General features: G+C 56.2%; 8 protein-coding genes across 8 annotated transcripts; 5 read left to right on the forward strand and 3 right to left on the reverse strand.

The window, feature by feature from the left end:
- Positions 1 to 226: 226 nt before the first annotated feature.
- MFIFM68171_08253 (uncharacterized protein) lies at positions 227 to 3,455 on the reverse strand (the record flags this gene model as incomplete). Its single annotated transcript, XM_071063673.1, has 7 exons — positions 227 to 1,007; positions 1,066 to 1,409; positions 1,599 to 1,801; positions 1,859 to 2,139; positions 2,196 to 2,581; positions 2,810 to 3,331; positions 3,408 to 3,455. 7 exons carry the CDS (start codon positions 3,453 to 3,455, stop codon positions 227 to 229), a joined length of 2,565 nt encoding a protein of 854 aa, XP_070919774.1.
- Positions 3,456 to 6,028: 2,573 nt separating this feature from the next.
- Positions 6,029 to 6,900, reverse strand: SOD2_2 (Superoxide dismutase [Mn], mitochondrial; the record flags this gene model as incomplete). Its single annotated transcript, XM_071063674.1, has 3 exons — positions 6,029 to 6,331; positions 6,402 to 6,667; positions 6,768 to 6,900. 3 exons carry the CDS (start codon positions 6,898 to 6,900, stop codon positions 6,029 to 6,031), a joined length of 702 nt encoding a protein of 233 aa, XP_070919775.1.
- A 401-nt stretch (positions 6,901 to 7,301) lies between these two features.
- PSF3 (DNA replication protein) lies at positions 7,302 to 7,975 on the forward strand (the record flags this gene model as incomplete). Its single annotated transcript, XM_071063675.1, has 3 exons — positions 7,302 to 7,343; positions 7,421 to 7,789; positions 7,838 to 7,975. 3 exons carry the CDS (start codon positions 7,302 to 7,304, stop codon positions 7,973 to 7,975), a joined length of 549 nt encoding a protein of 182 aa, XP_070919776.1.
- A 570-nt stretch (positions 7,976 to 8,545) lies between these two features.
- Positions 8,546 to 9,868, forward strand: BIO2 (biotin synthase; the record flags this gene model as incomplete). The annotated part of the gene is made up of 2 exons (XM_071063676.1): positions 8,546 to 8,869; positions 8,945 to 9,868. The coding sequence occupies 2 exons, from the start codon at positions 8,546 to 8,548 to the stop codon at positions 9,866 to 9,868; spliced, it is 1,248 nt and encodes a 415-aa protein (XP_070919777.1).
- A 67-nt stretch (positions 9,869 to 9,935) lies between these two features.
- Positions 9,936 to 11,370, reverse strand: MFIFM68171_08257 (8-amino-7-oxononanoate synthase; the record flags this gene model as incomplete). The annotated part of the gene is made up of 2 exons (XM_071063677.1): positions 9,936 to 10,492; positions 10,548 to 11,370. The coding sequence occupies 2 exons, from the start codon at positions 11,368 to 11,370 to the stop codon at positions 9,936 to 9,938; spliced, it is 1,380 nt and encodes a 459-aa protein (XP_070919778.1).
- Positions 11,371 to 11,780: 410 nt separating this feature from the next.
- MFIFM68171_08258 (Onanonoxo-7-onima-8-eninoihtemlysoneda) lies at positions 11,781 to 14,443 on the forward strand (the record flags this gene model as incomplete). Its single annotated transcript, XM_071063678.1, has 4 exons — positions 11,781 to 11,971; positions 12,093 to 12,189; positions 12,242 to 13,548; positions 13,633 to 14,443. The coding sequence occupies 4 exons, from the start codon at positions 11,781 to 11,783 to the stop codon at positions 14,441 to 14,443; spliced, it is 2,406 nt and encodes an 801-aa protein (XP_070919779.1).
- Positions 14,444 to 15,270: 827 nt separating this feature from the next.
- On the forward strand, positions 15,271 to 15,783 carry DIM1_2 (Dimethyladenosine transferase; the record flags this gene model as incomplete). The annotated part of the gene is made up of 2 exons (XM_071063679.1): positions 15,271 to 15,448; positions 15,530 to 15,783. The coding sequence occupies 2 exons, from the start codon at positions 15,271 to 15,273 to the stop codon at positions 15,781 to 15,783; spliced, it is 432 nt and encodes a 143-aa protein (XP_070919780.1).
- Positions 15,784 to 17,067: 1,284 nt separating this feature from the next.
- MFIFM68171_08260 (Glycosyltransferase Family 34) lies at positions 17,068 to 19,029 on the forward strand (the record flags this gene model as incomplete). Its single annotated transcript, XM_071063680.1, has 3 exons — positions 17,068 to 17,359; positions 17,433 to 18,030; positions 18,129 to 19,029. 3 exons carry the CDS (start codon positions 17,068 to 17,070, stop codon positions 19,027 to 19,029), a joined length of 1,791 nt encoding a protein of 596 aa, XP_070919781.1.
- Positions 19,030 to 19,822: the final 793 nt, after the last annotated feature.

Below are 19,822 nucleotides of genomic sequence, written 5' to 3' on the forward strand. Positions count from 1 at the left end.
TATAACCGCATGTCTATGTCTGGTCATCTTCAGTCCGTCGTCTCTCGTGACCCGTATCAGCCGTGCAGAGATCCCGCGTCTCTTCTACGCACCCGTGTTGAAGTAAATCATCATCCCTTCATCTCCATCATCACGCCGTCTTTTCACAAAGCAGCCATCAAGACGTCAAACAGTATGCTGCGCAGGCTAGCATAAATCCCCTCAATTGTTTTGTTAGGTTGTTTTGTTACGCAGCCGGCTTCGGGTGGACCGGGACGTCCTTGACCTCCGTAAAGTGTCTGGGCAGCCGGTTCTCGCCCTCGGCGTACGGGTATCCAGCTTCCTCGCGCGCCATGTCGTTGACCCACTTCTCATTGCCCTTCAGGCCACCTTTGCCGTGCTTCTCGACGCCCACTTCGTTCCACTTAGCAGCCAGGTAGAACCAGGCCAGCGCATTTCCGACCGTGCCGACTTCGTCCGAGACACCGGTCGCGGCGGCGTGGCTCATCTTCTTCCAAAGCTCGTCGTCGGTGAAGAGGTCCATCAGATGAGTGGCAACTGCCTTCCAATCACCTGGGGTGACGAGGAAGCCGTTGACCTTGTCCTTGACCTGTAGGGGGATACCGCCAGTGTTGGTGACGATGACCGGCCGGCCGGCGTGGAGAGCTTCCGACACCTTGACCTCGAAACCCTCGCGGGTCGATAGCTGGAGAACCACGCGTGCATTGGCCAAGAGAGTGTTGATGAGCTGGTCATTGGGGTCCAGGCGCATGACGCTGACATCCTTGATGAGGTCCGGGTAGTACGTCTCCAGCTGGCTCATGGTCTGGTCGTAGATTAGGCTGGCGTCGGGGTCATCCACCGAGCCATTACCGCAGACCACCAGCTGGGGAACATCGACGATGTTCGCCTTCTCACACCGGCGGCGGAACTCGGCGTACGAGTCGATGACGGTAGGGATGCCCTTGGCTGGATCGAAGCGGGCAACCTGGATGATGTATTGGCGGGCGGGCCAGTTGAGTTCAGTCCTGCCCTTGTCAGCATGGTTGCAGCCGCCATTTTGGGGGGGTGGGGATAGAGGCCTACATGCGCTGCGAGTGGCAGGCAATGTTGTAAAGGTTGCCGTAGTATCCAGAATCCCACTTGTTGAGATGCTTGTTGAGGCCGTCCAACCAATCGGTGGTAGCGGGGAGATAGACGACCTTGTCACGAGGGACGTTGTGGGGGACGAAGATGGGGATGGGGTGGCTGATGAACATGTCACAACCCTGGATGTTGCTCCAGAGGAAATCCCAGATGTCGGCCTGCGGCGAGCCGGCCTTGGCGACAAGGTCGCTCCGAATCTGGATGTGGGACCGGTAGAGGACCGGGCGATCCGGAGTCGCTTTCTTGATCAGGGGAATGAGACCCGGCATTTGCGGGTCGTCAATCTGCGTTCGTCAGCATGCGTTGTCACTGCAGGTCGGACAAATCCCTCCCCCACGCAGCCCGTGGCGTGGCCGTGGTCATGTGCCATGTTATGCAGCAGCCGCACCACCAGGGACCATGGATGAAGGAGGGGCACAGATTTGCTATTTGTGAGGGGAAGCTTCAACGTGATATGTAAGAAAATTACTCACAATCACAACATCCGCGCCGCCCTCCTCAGGGGACCGCAGAGGGCCGCCCTCGGAGAACCAGTATCGGTTCGCATTTTCGGTGATCCAGTCAATGATGGCCTGCTTCTCCTCGGCCGAAATGCGTTGGTCCGGGTGGCTGACACCCTGGAGGATATTGTGGACGTTCTTGGTGATGCGGAATACGCCGGGCCGTGGCTTCGGTACTGCATGGTGTTACCAGGAAAATCCCAATTGCTAGGAAAACAGGATATTGCACCCACCATACCAAGTCAGGTCGACGCCCATGAGACGTGCGAATCGCACCAATGCGTGCCGCATAAGAGCAACACCGCCGCCCTGAGGAGTCGAGCTGAAGAAAGCAATCTTGGTCTTGTTGCCCCTGAGCTTCTTGGCGTACGTCAACATGGTTTCCCATGTCGCGGTGCTGCACGTATCCTTGTGGTTCTGGACGGTGGTGAGGTGAGCACGGAAGCCGGCGTCGGTCTGGACTACGCCTCGCCATCCGACTTGGAGAAGAGGGACAAGAGAGGGACCGAAGTTCCTTTTCGGTCCATGTCAGTCGTCTTGAAGTTTAGATAGCGTCAGGTTTCAACCTACATGATACACTTGCGTGCCATGGAATCGGCTTGCTCGTCGACGCGCTTCACATCCCAGAAGGACTTTTCTTTGTGCTCGTCATCAGGGCGCATCACGATGGGCACAATATCCAGCTCCAGCCAGAGACGGGAGCAGAGGCTGGGGCTCATGTACTTGAGCGTCGTCGGGAGACCAGCGCCGACGAACTTGGAAAAGTTCTCATGCTCGTACTTCTCCACCTCGGAAATGATGTAGTCGGCGATAAGGTCAGCGCCCATCTTCATAGCATCGTCAAGGACAATGTGTTTGACCGAGAAATCGACGAGGTAGACGGTATCGTGGATAGCCAGGGCGACAACGGCGGTGTGGTCATCGGAGAAGACGGCAGAGATACCCAGGTAGAGCGTCTTGAGCGCGGCCAATTAGTATATCATTTGAAGATAGGTCGCGAACGAGGTGAGACGCCTGGTAGCCATGTTTGGGATACACGAAGAACTCAAGCCAGCGTTATTATTCCATGGCATACTGGAGCATGCACCGATGGCAGGAACAGGTGCCATGGAAGACTGGTATCATCCGCCGCGCAACTCTCGACAGTACAGCAAGGAGACGACGATGGGAAAGCGAGGACGTACCGTGAGAGAGGGACCAAAGTGGCCCTCCTTCTCAACCAGGGTGCTCATCTGGCGCTTCCGGTGCACCGAAGTGCCCGTCGAGAACTTGCGACTCTTTTCGAACGCCATGATTGCGTGTACTATGGGGCGGATGCTCCTGAGATGGCGGTGGTGTTGGTTGTTGCTGAGGTTGCTCTGGTGGTCAGGCGTAGCGTACCCGCTCGAGACTGGTGACGGTTCGCCGCTAGCAAGAGACCGGATGCGATCTCGGTCGACAATGTTGGGTGGATATGGTTGGAGGTGTGCCTCTGTGCTTATAGCAGTTCTTAGTGCCTGGGTGGAGCGGGGCGACTCCAGCAGGTGAGGTTCGGGTGTGTTCCGGGGTCGGGATGATGGGACGTCGGTATGGGAGAGAAGCAGTGCTTCCTGGCGCTGAGGGCGGCCAGTGGCCGAGTGGCGCTGCTCTGGGTTGGTTGTGGTAGAGGTGCCTTGTCCGAGGCGGTGACGCAGGTCGTCTTGCTGCAGCTGCAGCTGGTGCGGGGCCTGGAGCTATGAGTACTCTGGACCTTGTCTAACTCAGGTTTGGAATGGAGGGGAGGCGGGGTTGGGTATCAGCTACCTCCTCAGTCGGAAGGCCGCGCTTATGATCTGTAGATCGTTTGGTCATATTCTTGCGATTTCCGCTTTTCCGTACGAGGACAGAGTACGTGTAGCACCTGCAACATTGTCAAATCCCTTTGATCCGATACTTTTGCGACACGGGCAACGCGGAAGACAAGAGAGGAGAGAAAAAAAAAAAAAAAAAAAAGGCCGTTGTGCGTTTGCCCCTTGCTTGTGCCACCTCGAGGTTGGACAGGGGCTTCCCACACAGCGGCTATGTCACCGTCTCGTCGGACGGCTACTGTTCTCTGCATGCTGATGCAAAGCCGAGAACTTCAGTCCGCTATCGGTACGACGCTGTCTGTCCTCTGCCGTATCCGATGAAGAGCTCCAGAATGCCATTGGCCACGGATGGCCATGTCACGAGGTATGCACGAAGCCCTGGACCTCCGTGCATGGGGATGCGGCTAACGATGTGGGCAAATGTCCACCATCAAACCGTATCGTGACAGCTGCGGTCCGGACTCGCTGAGGGTGACTGCACCGGCAGCGGGTCCGGGCTTGCCCATGTTCAGGGCCGGGCATACAGAGAAAACAGAGGCTATTGAAACCGGGGGTGAAAATGCAACTCACTCTATTCCCAAATAGTTGGCGGTAAAGAACTCGAGCAAGAAGGTGTGATGGTTACCCAGTCGGACGTTCTCCCAACTTGTTGCACAACAGATGGAACAGAAGTACTTGGTTACGTTGGGATTGACTCTTGACACCCCACAGGATGCCGATGAATAGCGGTCTGCGTCGAGGCCAATAAGAGACGTATTGTGGTTCACCTGATCCCGGTGTATATTGTCTACCTAGACATTTGCCATTTGGCAGCGTCTGCTCTTGGAGCCTGGTAGTGATGTCAATGTCGAAGATCGGCCTGGCGCCGTGCTGTGTCGTGCGTTTTGGTGGGGTAATCGCTTGGGTTGGGCCTGGCTCTGGCTGCGCTCTGTGGGGTAAAGTGGGATTCTGGTGATTAGCGCAAAACGGCAAACGGACCCGCTGTGGAACTTGCCCGCCGAGCTCATGGCAAGGGTTCGAACAACGATGGATGAACTCGAAGTAGGCTGGTCGATAATGGACGGTGATGACAATGACGGGAACAAAGAAGTGTCAGATAAACTACGTATGGGATGAGATCGTGCAGAACTCGTCCGGTATCAGCTCTTTATGGAAACCGACTCGGCATTATGTGGGAGAGAGCTTGGATCATACGAGCACCGCATCCGCAGAGCTAGAGTTGTGGATTTCCAGCTCAACACGCCATGGCCACATGTTTTAACGATTCAAGAGCCACTTTTCGGTCCCGCCATCCCACCATGGCGCCAGTGCCGGGCGGCGTTGTATTGTTTATTACGACGGGCTCGGCCCAGGCCACCCTAATAGCTCAGCTACGACAGATACCAGGGGCCGTCTCAGCGAGAGAACGTGATACCAACAGAGATATGATGGTGCCCAATACGACATGGGGGGGGGGGGGGGGGGGGGGGTGGAAGGCGAGGTGGCGGGCAAGGCACAGGGTCCAGGCTCGTGTGCTACTAATGCTTCGTCTCAACCATTCCGCTTCCAGAGACAAACCCCCAAAGGTCTGAGCTGTTGACGGAGAATCATGGGCCTTGTTCTCTTAGTGCGGGCCCTTTTGGCCTTTTCTAGAATCAAAACAGCTTCATGTAATCGGTGCCTCACTGCTCTATGGGACATCACCTGATGCGGTCTTCTCACAAGTTCGCCGTTGGCAACCCCCGACCGGCATCAAAGGCCGTCCAAAGATCCGGTGGGGCAAACGGGCACGGGTCCCCACTCAGCCCCGCCAGTGCCGAGCCCTTTGGATCCCGGCCTAATCTCGCAACGCGATGAACGGTGTTGTGCGCTACATTTGTGTTGCATCATATGAGATAAACTAATTTGTTGGGATGGCAGCGGCACTACACACATCACCAATGACAGGTAATTTGCATCATAGCAGCGGGAACGGGTTGTAGAAGAGCTGCCAGGCACTCGAAAGAACAGGGCATCAACTGCCCAGATCTTGGCGTGAGAACCCGAGCCAAGTCCGCGTTTTGCCTGGAGTCATGACGCCGGGATTCTACAGCGTTCGTCTCCCCATGGTGCCACAGAGGGAGGGAAAAGGAAAATGCGCTACGTTGTAAATAATCCGTTACCAAACAATCCAGAGCGAATTCAGTCACTTCTTAAGGGCCCTCTTGCGGACGGTGAGTCGGATAAGATGCATCTCTACCGCTCACTTCAGCCTACCCGAACCGCCAGTAACCGAGAGGACCTCGGAAACTGGAACTACCCGGGAGTTGGGCAGGGTCGCAAGCACCCTCCAACACAGCAGCAGTTTCCGCCATCAACAAAATCTCCGATGGTTCACCTCTGATGTGCCCTACTGCTCTATTCCTATCACTGCCTGGAACCAGAACCTACCAGTTAATATCTACTGGGTATATGCACTGCCGTGTTCTCTGTCTTGCAAAGTATCGATCCTTAAATTCGCCCTTAGCATACAGAGTAAACGAAAAGAATGAAGAAGAAAACTAGAGGACGCTAACATTATACGCTTAAAATCTCGTATATTGTCCTACCGGTATCAACCTAAGCCTTGTCAAACCGCGAGGCAACGGTCTTCCAGTTGATGACGTTCCAGATGGCCTCGAAATACTCGGCCTTGCGGTTCTCGTACTGGAGGTAGTAGGCGTGCTCCCACGCGTCGATGCCGAGCAGGGGCGCGTACGGGCCCGTAACCGGGTCCTGGTTGGCGCGCGTCGCCAGGCCGAGCGTGCCGCTCGTCTTGTCCTTGACCAGCCACGCCCAGCCGCTGCCCTGGATGCCGGCCAGCGCAGTGTTCATCTGCTTGCGGAACGTGTCGAAGGAACCAAAGTCGGTGTCAATGGCTTTCTGTTGGCGCGTGGTCGTCCAGGTCAGCAATGCGCGTCCGTTCTTGGGGGCTTCGGGTTTGGTCACCCACCTTAAGAGCTCCGTCCGGCTCACCGCCGCCCTCCCGACTGGCGGGGGCAAGGTTCTCCCAGAAGAGGCTATGGTTGAGGTGGCCGCCGCCGTGGAAGTTGAGCAGGGGCGCCACCGACGCCGCCTTAGTGAAGTCGCCCTTGCTCTCAGCTTCGGCAATGGATTCGAGGGCGCTGTTCAACCCGTTGACGTAGGTTTGGTGGTGCTTCTTGTGATGCAATTCCATAATTTTGCCCGAGATGTGCGGTTCAAGAGCGCCGTAGTCGTCTGCATAGACGGATGGTTAGTAGCTTAGCTCTGGCGATCTCGGCCACCGGAATGCGCTGGCCCTCGATGCGGTAGATTGTGCCTGTCACATCAGACTCACATTGCAGGTCCGGTAGTGTGGCCTTGCCGCGCACAAAAGTCGTGCTGGCCAGGGCACTGGCGGGCTTCAGAGCTCCGGAAGCTCTGACAGCTCCCCGCAGGACTGGAGCAGCGCGAAGGAGGGTAGAAGACATATTTGCGCCGGGGCTACTCTGCGTTGAAGTCAATTGAGCGTTGCGGAACCAAACAATGAGGCTTCTGGCTTCTATATTTGATGCAGGGCTGAACGTGCTGCGGAGCGAACGGTTAAAGATCGAACTGGTTGGATCCGAGGTTCTTGGTGGAAGCTTCGGCAACTTCACAATTTCGTCATTGCCCCACACCCCCCGGGCCCGCCGGTTCAGAAGAAGCCCAGTGTGGCGCTCACTAATCGTGGCTCAAGCATCTCCATTCTTAGCCACATCGCGTGCCCCTCCAAATCGCGACCAGGATCCGTTGTTGCCCAGTGGCGCAGCCTTACCCTCGGGAAACACAAGTTTGTCGTGATTCTCCTTGTTCCCTTCGTCCTTCTAAGTAGCGCGATAGCACCTTCAAAATGTCGTACTACGACATAGACTCCATACTCACAGATGCGGAGGTAAGACCCCCATGAGTCTGCCTAATCTCACGTCTCTATGCAGGTCCGCATGACTGACAAGACTACCATTGGGACAGAAAATCCCCTGCACCTTCCAGGTCGACATCCCCGACTTAGGCTACCTGGATAACACGCCCGATCAACCGCTCAAGGCTGGTACCAAGGTCAACCTCCCTCTCTGGCTAGCCGAGATGCTCGCCATTGCCAACACCGGAGACCTCGAGGGCAAATCGTTCGTGACATTCGATCTCCCACCGGCACTAGGAAACGATGTTGTACAAGCACTGAAAGCCGACCCCCGCGCAGTGCCGCTTCGCGACCAAAGCGCCCACTTTTACGGCCTGGCTACACACATGATGGAACTGTCTGAGGAACAAGAATTGGGCGCCGTCCTCCGCAAGACGTTTGTTACCAGAGCGACGGAGATTGCGTTGCATGCGCGTAAAGTCGGCGGGATCGCTCACAAAGTCAAGGGCAAGGGCCCAGCTGAGGAGGGCAGTAACCTCGGACTCGGCGGCGCGGGCGAGGAGTTCCTCAGGGGCCTCGATGAGTGGGAGAGGAAGCTGTTCCGCAAAGCGCATGATGGGGCAAAGGCCGGAAAGGAGTGGATGGAAGGCATCAAGAAGCATTGAGGGACTCTCGGCTCAATCTCGCCCATCGCTAGCACCTCGCTGGTATCGAGTGTGGATAGTATCCACCTTATCCCGACGACAAGCCTCTACTCAAAACAATGGTCGATATGCCAAACCCGTGTTACAGGGCTCGTTCTCGACCTCGGGTTTCGGCGGGGCTGGCTTCTACCCACGAACGCGGGCCCGGTGACATAGGTGGTGCTTCCGGGAAACTGCTGTAGCACTGCGTATCTAAGGCCCGGTTCCCAGGCCCCGAGCGTCCGGGAACGCGGAGATGCACGCCTTCGCCTGGTTTATCAGAGACGTACGGCAGATATTCGCGTTTTTGCGGTCTACCGCATTTTGACGAGACATCGCCGTACGATGCTGCACTATCTGCTGTGTGGGGCGTTGACTCAAGAATTTGACTCAACGTGGGGGAGGGGCTTTCAACAGCCGAGCCTGCATGTTCCCAACAGGCATTTCTGGCTCTGAATTGGACAACCGAATCTTCACGCACCGTACCCATTCTCTCAGCAAACAAAGCCAATCTCGAGTAGAGCCAGTTCCGTTAACTGGCCATCCCTAGACATGGGTGTCTTGGTCCAACGAGCGTTGCTGCGGACCGACCGCGGGCAGCACATCTGCCGGACGCGGCTTCGCACCTTCGTCCGGCGCCAGGCACCTCTGGCCTGCATGTCCACGATTGTTGCAGATCGGAGTCTTCCATCATCGGTGCCTCCCCCGCCACCTCCGCGACCGGCCGACCGAGCAAGAACCAACGCGGAACGGAGCGAGAGAGCGAGAGAGATTCTGCGAGGATCAGTTGCGGCGACTGCGCCGAGGCATGATTGGACTAGGGAGGACATATCAGCTATATACCACTACCCCCTGATGGAGTTGGCATACCAAGCTGTAAGCCTTTTGTTCCATTCTGGCTGCGGCCCGACTTCCATACGCCTACGGCCGGGCTGATGCCGTCTCCAACAGGCCAACATCCACCGTCGTTTCCACAACCCTGCCGAGGTCCAGCTCTGCACACTGATGAACATCAAGACCGGCGGCTGCACGGAGGACTGCTCGTACTGCGCGCAATCCACCCGCTATCAAAAGGGCACAGGCCTCGAAGCGAAGCGCGTGGAGAGCGTTGAGTCAGTCCTGCAAGCCGCCCGTATTGCCAAGGAGAATGGTAGCACCCGTTTCTGTATGGGCGCAGCGTGGCGCGACATGCGCGGCCGCAAGAACAGCCTCCGTAACATCAAAGAAATGGTCTCTGGTGTGCGAGCAATGGGCATGGAGGTCTGCGTGACGCTGGGCATGATCGACGAGGAACAGGCGAAGGAGCTCAAGGAGGCGGGACTCACGGCGTACAACCACAACGTCGACACCAGCCGTGAGTTCTATCCCAGCATCATATCGACACGCACCTACGATGAACGGCTAAAGACACTGGGCCATGTTCGCGACGCCGGCATAAACGTCTGCTCAGGAGGGATCATAGGGCTGGGCGAGACGGCCGAGGACCGCATCGGCTTGCTCCACACAGTCGCGACATTGCCGAGCCACCCCGAGAGCTTCCCCGTCAACGCGCTTGTGCCTATCAAGGGCACACCGCTGGGTGACCGGAAGCCCATCGCCTTCACCAGCATGTTGCGTACAATCGCCGCTGCGCGCATCATTATGCCCGCCACTATCATTCGCATTGCTGCTGGGAGGAAAACCATGGCAGAAGAGCAGCAGGCGCTCTGCTTCATGGCAGGCGCGAACGCCATCTTTACTGGCGAGAAGATGCTGACGACAGAGTGCAATGCGTGGGATGAAGACGCCGCTATGTTTGGCCGCTGGGGCCTGGAGCCGATGAAAAGCTTTCAGAAATCGTCACATCGCATGAAGGACGCCTGTGCTGAGGCATGATGGCCGCAGCAATATAGCTGGTGAAGAACGCATGGAAACGCTGGCATCTGGGAGGCTGATTGCCTACTTATATCTTGACTCTATTCCTTCTACTTCCTATCAATGACAATGGCGCTATGTCTACGTCTTCCTGGTTGCGAGACTCTTGCTCCATAGTCCCCATCATCCGCATTGCAACCCACGCCTCAACCGCCCCGGCCAGGCCTTTGACCTCGTCTAATGTATTCCCCGCATGAAGGCACACCCTTATCCTCTCCTTTCCTTTAGGCACCGTTGGGGCGACAATCGGACGCACCATGAACCCCTTATTCTGGCAGTACGCTGCTAAACTCCGAGGCAGAGAAGTAAACACGGGGATGATGGGAGACTTTGGTTCGGTGGCGTCGATCCGCAGCAGCTCTAAGGGAGGGCACGTACGACGACAGATTCCCAACAGAACGCTGTGCGCCTCTCGAACCAGCTTACGCAGATGGGCGGAGAGCGGCCCCGCTTGCCCACTCATGACGAAATCGTACGTGACTTCTATACTCACGAGCGATGGGAAGCCCATGGCTGTCGTATAAATTAGGGTACGAGCGTAGTTGATGAGGTAGAGCCGGGCGATCTCGGAGCAGAGGACGATCCCTAGTGACCATCAGCCCTGCTTCACCTAGATATGGTACACCTAGCAACAACATACCTCCTGCGCACCCCATCGCCTTCCCAAACCCTAGCACCCTCGCCCAGACCCTATCCTCCAACCCCAGCTCACACACCAACCCCCGTCCCCTCTCCCCGAATATCCCCACCGAATGGGCCTCGTCAACAATCACGTACCCATTCCCCCGCGGCAAGCACCGCTCCACACAATCCACCACCTCCCTCAGCGGCGCGACATCCCCGTCCATGCTGTACACGCCCTCCACAACGACGAACACGTTGCGCTCCCCGTTCCTGTACGATCCCCCATCCAGACCCAGCAAGCCTTCCAGAACCCCGCGCAAGCCCTCGACGTCGTTGTGTGGGAACGCCTTCCTCCTCTCGGCGCGGACCCGGCTCAGGCGCATCCCGTCGTGCGCGCTGGCGTGCGCCAGCTCGTCGTACACGACGGCGTCGCCCGGCTGGGGCACGCAGCCGAGCAGGCCGACGTTGGCCTCGTAGGCCGAGTTGAAGAGCAGGCCCGCGGCGGCGCGGTGGAAGCGGGCGACGCGCGCCTCGAGCGCCTCGGCGAGCGCCGAGTTGCCGTCGAGCAGGCGCGAGCCCGTCGCCCCCAGCCGCGGGGCGTTGGGCTGCTGCTGCTGATGCTGCTGCTGGAGGCGGGCGAGGAAGGAGGCGCGCACGGCGGGGTGGGCGGACAGGGAGAGGTAATTGTTCGAGGAGAAGTCGATTGTTCCCGGGCTTGCGGGGAGGGTCAATTGTCGGAGGAGATTCCGGTCGCGGCGGCGGGCGAGGACGGTGGCGAGGGTTGTGTCGAGGTTGGGGTTGCGCGGGGTGGTGGACGGTGACGGTGGTTTGTGGGACATGTTGGCATCCCGTGCGGTGATAGGGTGTGCTGTGGTGTTGGGGATTGAACCGGTGGGCGGAGGAGTGTTGTTGTTTATCGGATAGACCAGCCGCGGCAACAGATAGCGCCCCTGTAAATTCCTCGGTATTGAGGGATTTTCGTTTTCTTATTCCTTTTTTTTCTTCTTTCATTTGTTGAGCTCAACCGTTGAGAGGGGTTTCGCGGCTCCAGCTCAAAATGCAACTCGGAGCTACCTCATTACTTTCCCCGGGGTCTCTTCCGTCTCCGTTTCCCGCAGCACTCGGTTAACACGAGTGCCTACTTTAGTGTGTACAGGAAGTCCCGCACAGCCAAGTGATCCGCAAAAGGCTTGATCCCTTCTACTATGGAAGGCTTGGAACGAGAGAATAAAAACAGACGCAAAATATGATGCCTCGCCCGCCGGTGGGCGCCCTGCTGCGGCCAGATCTCCGTATCTTCCAGATCTTTGGTGCCAACACTGACGTGGGAAAAACTATCTGTTCCGCGGTCCTCTGCAGAGCATCCACCTGCAAGAGCGATGGAACTACGCGGTACCTTAAACCTATCTCAACGGGTCCAGCCGCTACTACAGATGCTAGGTGTAAGCCCCCTTTACGTTGGTCCTTCAGGGGCACTTCCACTACTGACCATGCCTCCATTAGAAGACAAGCCACGTCACCGGGATAAAACAACGGATCGCTGATTCCCGTCCCTCTTTAGTCATGTCGAGAAGTACGCCCCTAGAGTCGTTAGCAGGACTCTATGCCAATATGATCTTCCAATCAGTCCCCACCTTGCTGCCAAAGCGTCAAACCGAGTAAGTCTGACTATGATTTCCTTACTATGCACGAGATTCACATGCGTCTCAGGTGATTCCCTCGGATGAGGCTCTCCTAGGACAAATTCGTGCCTTTGCATTTGACGCTGCCGCCGGCCCAGGCTGGCTCTTTGTTGAGACAGCCGGCGGCGTACACTCTCCGGGTCCCTCAGGTTCGACCCAAGCCGACCTGTACATGCCGCTTCGTTTGCCCGTTATCCTCATCGGAGACCACAAGCTCGGCGGCATCTCGATTACCATTTCCGCATTTGAATCTCTCCGAATGCGTGGGTACGATGTTGCGACGGTACTGTTGTTAGAGAACAAGGAGTACCTGAACCACGAGTATCTAGCGGATTACTTTCGGGAGCACCATCGGGTACAAGTCGGAGTGATACCGCCACCCCCACCCATGGACGCGGACCACAATGCCATGGAGCAGTATTACGAGACTGCAACTGCCAAAAGTGGAACGGCCCAGATTCTGAGAATCCTTGACGAATTGCACAGTGGCCGAATCGAACGTCTGCAAGAGATATCTGCTGTTGCCTGTGAAAAGATATGGTTTCCGTTCACCCAGCATGAGTCTCTCGCGCCGGGGAATGTTACCGCCATCGACTCCGCGTACGGGGACTACTTTCAGACAGTGGAGCCGCAGGTACCTACCTCCTCTGATAGAAAAAGCCTGCTGCGGTCCACGTTTGACGGATCCGCTTCCTGGTGGACGCAGGGACTGGGCCATAGCAACCCGAGGCTCAGCCTTGCTGCCGCCTATGCAGCTGGTCGCTATGGTCACGTCACGTTCGCGCAGGCCGTGCATCAACCGGCGCTTGCCCTGGCGAAGGCGCTGCTGAAGGGTCTGAAAAATCCACGGCTGACGCGCGTCTTCTTCTCGGACAATGGCAGCACCGGCGTAGAAGTGGCCGTCAAGATGGCGTTGCGAGCCACGTGCAAGAGGTACGGTTGGGACACGGCAAAGGATGTGGAGGTGCTTGGTCTTCGGGGGAGCTATCACGGAGACACGATTGGTGCGATGGACTGCTCAGAGCCGAATACCTTCAACAAAAAGGTCGAATGGTATAGCCCCAGGGGAACGTGGCTCGAGTACCCAACGGTACGGTGCGTCAATGGCAAATGGACAGTTGAGATCCCGCCTACAATGGGTATTGCTAAGCCCGAAGAGCTCGAATTTCCCTCCCTCGGCAACGTCTTTGATCTGAGCGGCCGGGGGCCGGGCCTCGGGGCGCTATATGAGCAGTACATCGTTGACACACTCGACGACCCCGATTTCAGGAGGCGCAAATTTGGGGCTCTTATTATAGAGCCTATTGTCCTCGGGGCTGGTGGCATGGTCCTGGTGTAAGGTTTTCCTCTTGCGTATAACATTCTTTTCGTTCGTTTCCTTCCCCAAGGAACCAAGGCTGATGATCTTGATCATATTAGGGACCCTCTTTTCCAGCGCACGCTCGTCGACGTAGTGAGAAGAAGTGGCGCCTCATTCAACAAATCCGAGCTCCCCCCGAGCGTGCGTGTAGATAACGAGAAGGACTGGAGCGGCCTTCCTGTGATCTTCGACGAGGTATTCACCGGCCTCTATCGCCTAGGCCAGTTCAGTGCCGCTTCGTTCCTCGGTGTCGACCCTGACATCTCTGTCCACGCCAAGCTGCTGACAGGGGGTCTGATGCCGCTTGCTGTTACTCTCGCTTCGGAAACCATCTTTGACTCGTTCAACGGCGTCGATAAGAGCGATGCACTGCTTCATGGACACAGCTATACCGCCCATCCAGTTGGGTGCCAGGTCGCGCTCGAGAGTGTCTACGAGATGCAGAAGATGGAGTGGGATGGAAGATGGGAATGGGCCAGTGGACCACAGAACGGCTGGAATGTCGTCCGCGAGGTCGACCAAAAAGAAAGCTCTGTCGACGGCCCCGCCATCTGGTCGGTTTGGAATGCCGATTTCGTCGAGTGGTTATCCAAACAGACTACCTGGCCTTCGAAACGGGTGAGGGGTTCTTGGGCTCTCGGAACAGTCCTGGCCATTCACTTGGAGAGCGAGGATGCGTCTGGCTACGAGAGCAATGCGGCTGCCGCACTTCAAGCGGCTCTGTCCAAGGCACGTGGCGGGGATGAAGTCTGGAATGTGCACAGTAGGGCTCTGGGTAACGTGTTTTACCTTATGGCCAGTCTAATGACGAAGAAGGAAGATATCGAGCGCTTAGAATTTCTCCTGCGAGGCTTCTTCAATGGCAGTTAAATGGCCATCGAGGATATCGCCCGAGATGCGGGTAGCATAGCAGCGCAGTGGCCTGTCGAGCTGGCATTTGTCCGTAATGCTAATTGGGTGGCAAAATGCCCGATTATTGAATTATATCACTGTGCACCATTTCCTAGTGTACTCAAGTCTCGAGAACAGAGCGAGATGGAGGAGCTGTACACCTACCGCGCCTGGGACACTCTTGCGTATCACTATTATTCTGAATAGTAAAGAGATGTACTTGGTTCACGATTATATGGTATAGTTAACCTATATATTTTTATTTTATTTTTTTATTTTATCTCTTTATTCTTTTATCATTTAACGTACATTATCAGCGAGTGACCCATATCACTGAGTGACCCACCTTAACAATTTTAGCAGAGCTACATCCAAATATGTGATAAGAAATTGTTATCCCTCCTAACAATTTTCTACCGAGTTTTAATGTACAGCTCTGATAAAATTGTTAAGGTGGGTCACTCAGTGATATGGGTCACTCGCTGATAATGTACGTTAGTTATTTTATTTTTATTTTTTTATTTTTCCCGGTTAGTTACATGTCGCTCCTGTCACAGAAATGCGGTGGTTCGTACACAAACTGACCCGGCCATTACGTCAGCAAAATTCACATCAGCCGGGGTGTTCGACAGGCTTCCAGAATACGGCCTGTGAACTTCCACCACTGGACTCCGTTTCCAAACCGCAACCTCAAGGCAACAACCCCTCCATCGCAGGCTTGAAACCTTCATCTTTCTCCATCACGAAGCACATTTAGCATCGAAGACTGTATCCTTCTCGATCGCACATCCTCGTTCGCGGCAATCATGGGCTCCATCGTGTTGCCCCACCTCGAGACCGGCTGGCATGTTGACCAGGCCATCCTGAGCGAGGACGAGCGCCTGGTTGTCATTCGGTTCGGCAGGGACTACAGCCCAGACTGCATGCGGCAGGACGAAGTCCTGTACCGTATCGCAGATAAGGTCAAGAATTTCGCCGTCATTTGTATGTCGCCTTCCCCGCGCTATCCCGGCGCGCAAGCACTGCAAGCGGAGCAACTGGTGTTAACTTTGACTGCTTTGACAGACCTCTGCGATATCGATAAAGTGCCCGACTTCAATACCATGTACGAGCTCTACGACGAGTGCACGCTCATGTTCTTCTTCCGCAACAAACACATGATGATTGATCTGGGCACGGGCGACAACAATAAGATCAAGTGGGTGTTGGAGGACAAGCAGGAGCTGATTGACATTATCGAAACGGTATACCGCGGCGCGAAGAAGGGGCGTGGTCTGGTGGTAAGCCCCAAAGATTATTCGACGAGGCATCGGTATTAGGTTATGGTTGCGGTCAGGGCTTCTCCGTTGTCGAGCGGACATACGGCCATGGCCTACACGTGGCGGTTTTACACGGAGTGATACCGTGAGAGAAGATCACAGCGATGGGGGGCCAGACACCGCGGTGGGACGCCGTTGCGCAGGATTATGACATCGAGATCGTTAGGGCCTGAGCGACCCGGGAAAGTCCATCCTTACCGGGGCCAGCTGGGCTGATGGCCGTATGGATGACGACATGGCGTGCACTAAGGACGATGTCATACCAGACTCCCGACACCACAGAAAGGCAAGCGCAACTGAATCGAGCGAGATAGTGGAATGGCTGGCTAATACTGTTTACCTCAGACCCGTGCTGCAACTTACCATGTGTGACTGGTGAGCAAGGTATCTAACGTGCCTCTTGTAATCTAGGCGTGCCAAGTGCGCTCGGAAGGTTGACGCCTAAGAGGTGTTAACATCCTGAAGAAATGTACGCAAATGCGTACTGTAGTACACTCTTGCAGGGTCGACACATCAAGAAATTGAGTGAAACAGTGTTTGCCCCATTCCCCGATGTGATTAGTTGGCCAAGACTCGAAAATCGCATATTCGGGTCCAGGCCCGGTAGCGTGGGGGGGAGGCGACTTGCTACTGTACTGTACATACTTACCCCTGACCAAGTTGATGGCCATTTTTAGCCGTTAGCGGCCGAAATGCCCCTCATCCGAACTGGGGAGCACCAACACGGGGTTCAGCAGCTTGACAACGGACAGACGAAGCAACCAACGCGCCATGCTGATTCCCTGCATATGAAAGCTGTTGGGTCAACCCCAAAGAAGGATTCGTTTGCATTTGAGGCCAAGTTAGTGACTCGGTAATCTACTGTTACACTTCCAGGAGGTTTGACCAACCCTGGGGAAACGGTCTTTCTGACTGGACCTGGTGGGGCCAGTTGCAACAGATCATCGGGGGAAGCCCTGAACGAAGATTTGGCGAACACAGCCCCTGTCAGGAGAGGGAGTCCAAGCCTCTCCAGCGCGGAACTTGGCAAATCTCAATTTTCTGATGGGATCTGTTGCTCGTTTCCTACCCTCACTCATTCAGAATTTCTCCTAATTCCCTTGCGCTTCATTTCCACCATTTCGCTCGTTTTCCCTGAAAATCGCCGGTTTCGCTTTCCGAATGTCGTGCTACACGACTCGATAATACCCGGTTTTCCCCCCGCTCTTTTTTGTCCATCCGGCCGCCAACCTGGAGGCCATCACAGACCTCAAACCGGGCGCGAAGTCGTCCACGGTTGCAAGGATGAACTGCCTCGCCCTGGCCGGCCACCGGCGCTTCTTCAATCGCCAGGTGCTCTTCGTCGGTCTCGCGATATGCGTCCTCTGGTTCCTCGTCGTGCAGTTGCGCGGCGATGCTGCGCAGCAATGGTCACGGCTGGGGATTCACCTCCCCGACTCGCGGGAACAACCCCAACGCATGCCGACCGAAAACATCCTGCCACCGCTCGCTAAGCGCGTGTCCTGCTATGGCCCTCGTGGCCATCTGCTGGGGAACAGCTCCGACGACGATCTGCTAGAGACAGAGATGAATGGCCGTATGTGATCCTCGACGATTTCTGCCTCCCCTTCGCCCACGATCCCGTCATCTGACCTGTGGGACTTGTATAGCTTATCCGACTCCATGGGCCGGCTCCTTCGAGGAACTAGGCCTTGACTTGACCATCATGACTGCCGACGGCCGGTACGGGCCGTACGGATTCGGCGAGGAGAAGGAGGACTATGGCCGGGAAAGAGTGGACTGGGACAAGGTTGACTGGGGGAAACTGCAGAATGACTGCTTCGAGAGGAACAAAGAGCGCTTCCCCGCGGCGGCGAAGCCGCTCGCAGATACTCGCCTGGAGGTCCGGTTCAGTTACCGAAAAAACTCGCAGATCCCCGCGGTCCGGCATTGGCACGAATTTCAACCCTCGAGACGGACGGCCATCGTTGTGCGCGTGTGGAGGGGATACAAGTACATGCCCGAAGACCTGTACTACCTGCGCTCGCTTGTCGCCGAGACAACCCTCAAGAGCGGCGGCGAGTATCAGGTCATCTTGTTGGTGGACATGAAGGACTATGACGGATACGAGAATGAGATTTTCGCTTCCAAGGAGGCGTACGAGCAAGGGCTACAGGACGCTGGCGTTCCCCCCGAGTTCCAATCGATTACGCTTCTGTGGGATAACCGCTTGCTGGATAGTTGGTATCCGGAAGTCACCGAGCGCAGGTAAGACACGGCCCCGCTTCGATGCCGAGACATTTTTCTTCATCTTGAGCTCGGCCAGACATTGCTCGGATATTCGATTACTGACGCTCATTTTCTAGGACCATGTGGCAGGTCTTCCAGCCGATGCAGCTGCTCGCTTTGCACTACCCCGAGTTCGACCATTTCTGGCAGTTGGAGATGGACATGCGCTTCCTGGGCGACGCGGGCAAGTTCCTTGATAGGATGACCATGGTGGCCCGCAACGAGCCACGCAAGCAGGCGCTCGAGCGCGCCAACTTCTGGCACATGATTGCCGAGACGGGCGACTACGGCGAGTTCTCGCTCGCCGTGGACAAGGCCAACAAGGGTGGATCACGGGCGTGGGGCCCGATGCGCGTCCGCGAGATCCTCCCCATTGGCCCGGAGCCGCCGTTTGCGGACCCGGTCAACGATACGTTCCAGTGGGGCGTCGGTGAGGAGGCCGACGCGATCGTGACGTCGTACTGCAACGACGCGAACAAACCCAACAAGTGGCCGTTCCGGGATTGGATTTACGGCTTCCGAACAGGCGTCAAGACGCCACGCTTCTACTGCCCGCCCGCTATCTCTCGCGCCAGCCGGCCGCTGCTGCTGGTGATCCACCAGGCCCAGCTCGAGCAGGCCATCCAGGTACCCAGCGAGGCGACGCTGCCCAGCTTCGCCGTGTGGCACGGGCTCAAGCTGAGCTTCCCCCAGCACCCCGTATTTCACCGCGAGAATGATAACGAGGACATACGCTCCAAGTGGTGGAAGGGCGGGCCGCGCGCCAGTTCCACGGGCTTGGGACCCGACAGCTTGGACCACCCTCGCGGCATGGGATTGACGTTCTGGTGGGAGTCGGACTGGCCGCGGCAGATCTTCAGCGCCTGGACCGGTGTCGAGCTCCCAGAGGGCACGGAGAGGCCTTGGCTCATCCACGAACAGGATGGCCAGCTATACGTACCTAATATTGTACTGCATCCGATGAAGCACATCACATAGTAATGACGGAGCACCAGCATGTGGGAAGCGATCATGGTGGCATATAGAGCCGGATAGAACGGGAGGCATCGGCACAGCACCATTGGAACGGCGCAACAGGGGGGGATCTTTGGAGAAGGAGTTACGGAACCGGTTTGTGCATTGATGTTTTGGTTTGGCGCGACCCACTCGCCAGTCTTTTTTTTTTTTTTTTTTTTTTTTCCCTTGCTCTGTACCCATATCACATAATATCTTGAGATCGTCTCGACCGTCGGCCGAGTAATGAGGCATTCCAGTTCAATGTTACATATTACGCTTTAGCACTGAGCACGCATGTCATACAACCCTGATTCTCTGCATGCCCGGTCTACGTCACCCTCTAGAAGTGATATTTTCCATCCGAAGTCGCTGACTGATCCGAAGTGGGGGGTTGAAGTTTAGACTTATGCAGGGGGAGAGTCAACAAACGTGAAACGTCATCCGAATTGAACACACTGACTCGGATCGTCCCGCCGCTGCCGACGGCGATCGTTAAACGGCCAGATCGTGGTTTCAGCGCCGCAGCAAACTTTGTCCGGACTTGTTATGACATGGATGGTAGGAGATGGGATGTGGCGTACATTCGAGTTTGTTGGCATACAAGAATATAGGGGGCGGGAAGTCTTGAGGGCTACCAATATAAAGGGCTTCCTGCGCGTAGGACTTGGACTAAGTGGTGAGCTAAAAGGTTGCGAGGTATAAGGCTTCGCTAGTAGGTGTGTTTCGTCCAATATCAGACAGGAAATGCGCAAGAAATACTGGATTAGCTTAATAG

The sequence above is a fragment of the Madurella fahalii genome, assembly GCF_045866475.1.
Source record: "Madurella fahalii IFM 68171 DNA, scaffold_4, whole genome shotgun sequence".
Taxonomy (NCBI): domain Eukaryota; kingdom Fungi; phylum Ascomycota; class Sordariomycetes; order Sordariales; genus Madurella; species Madurella fahalii.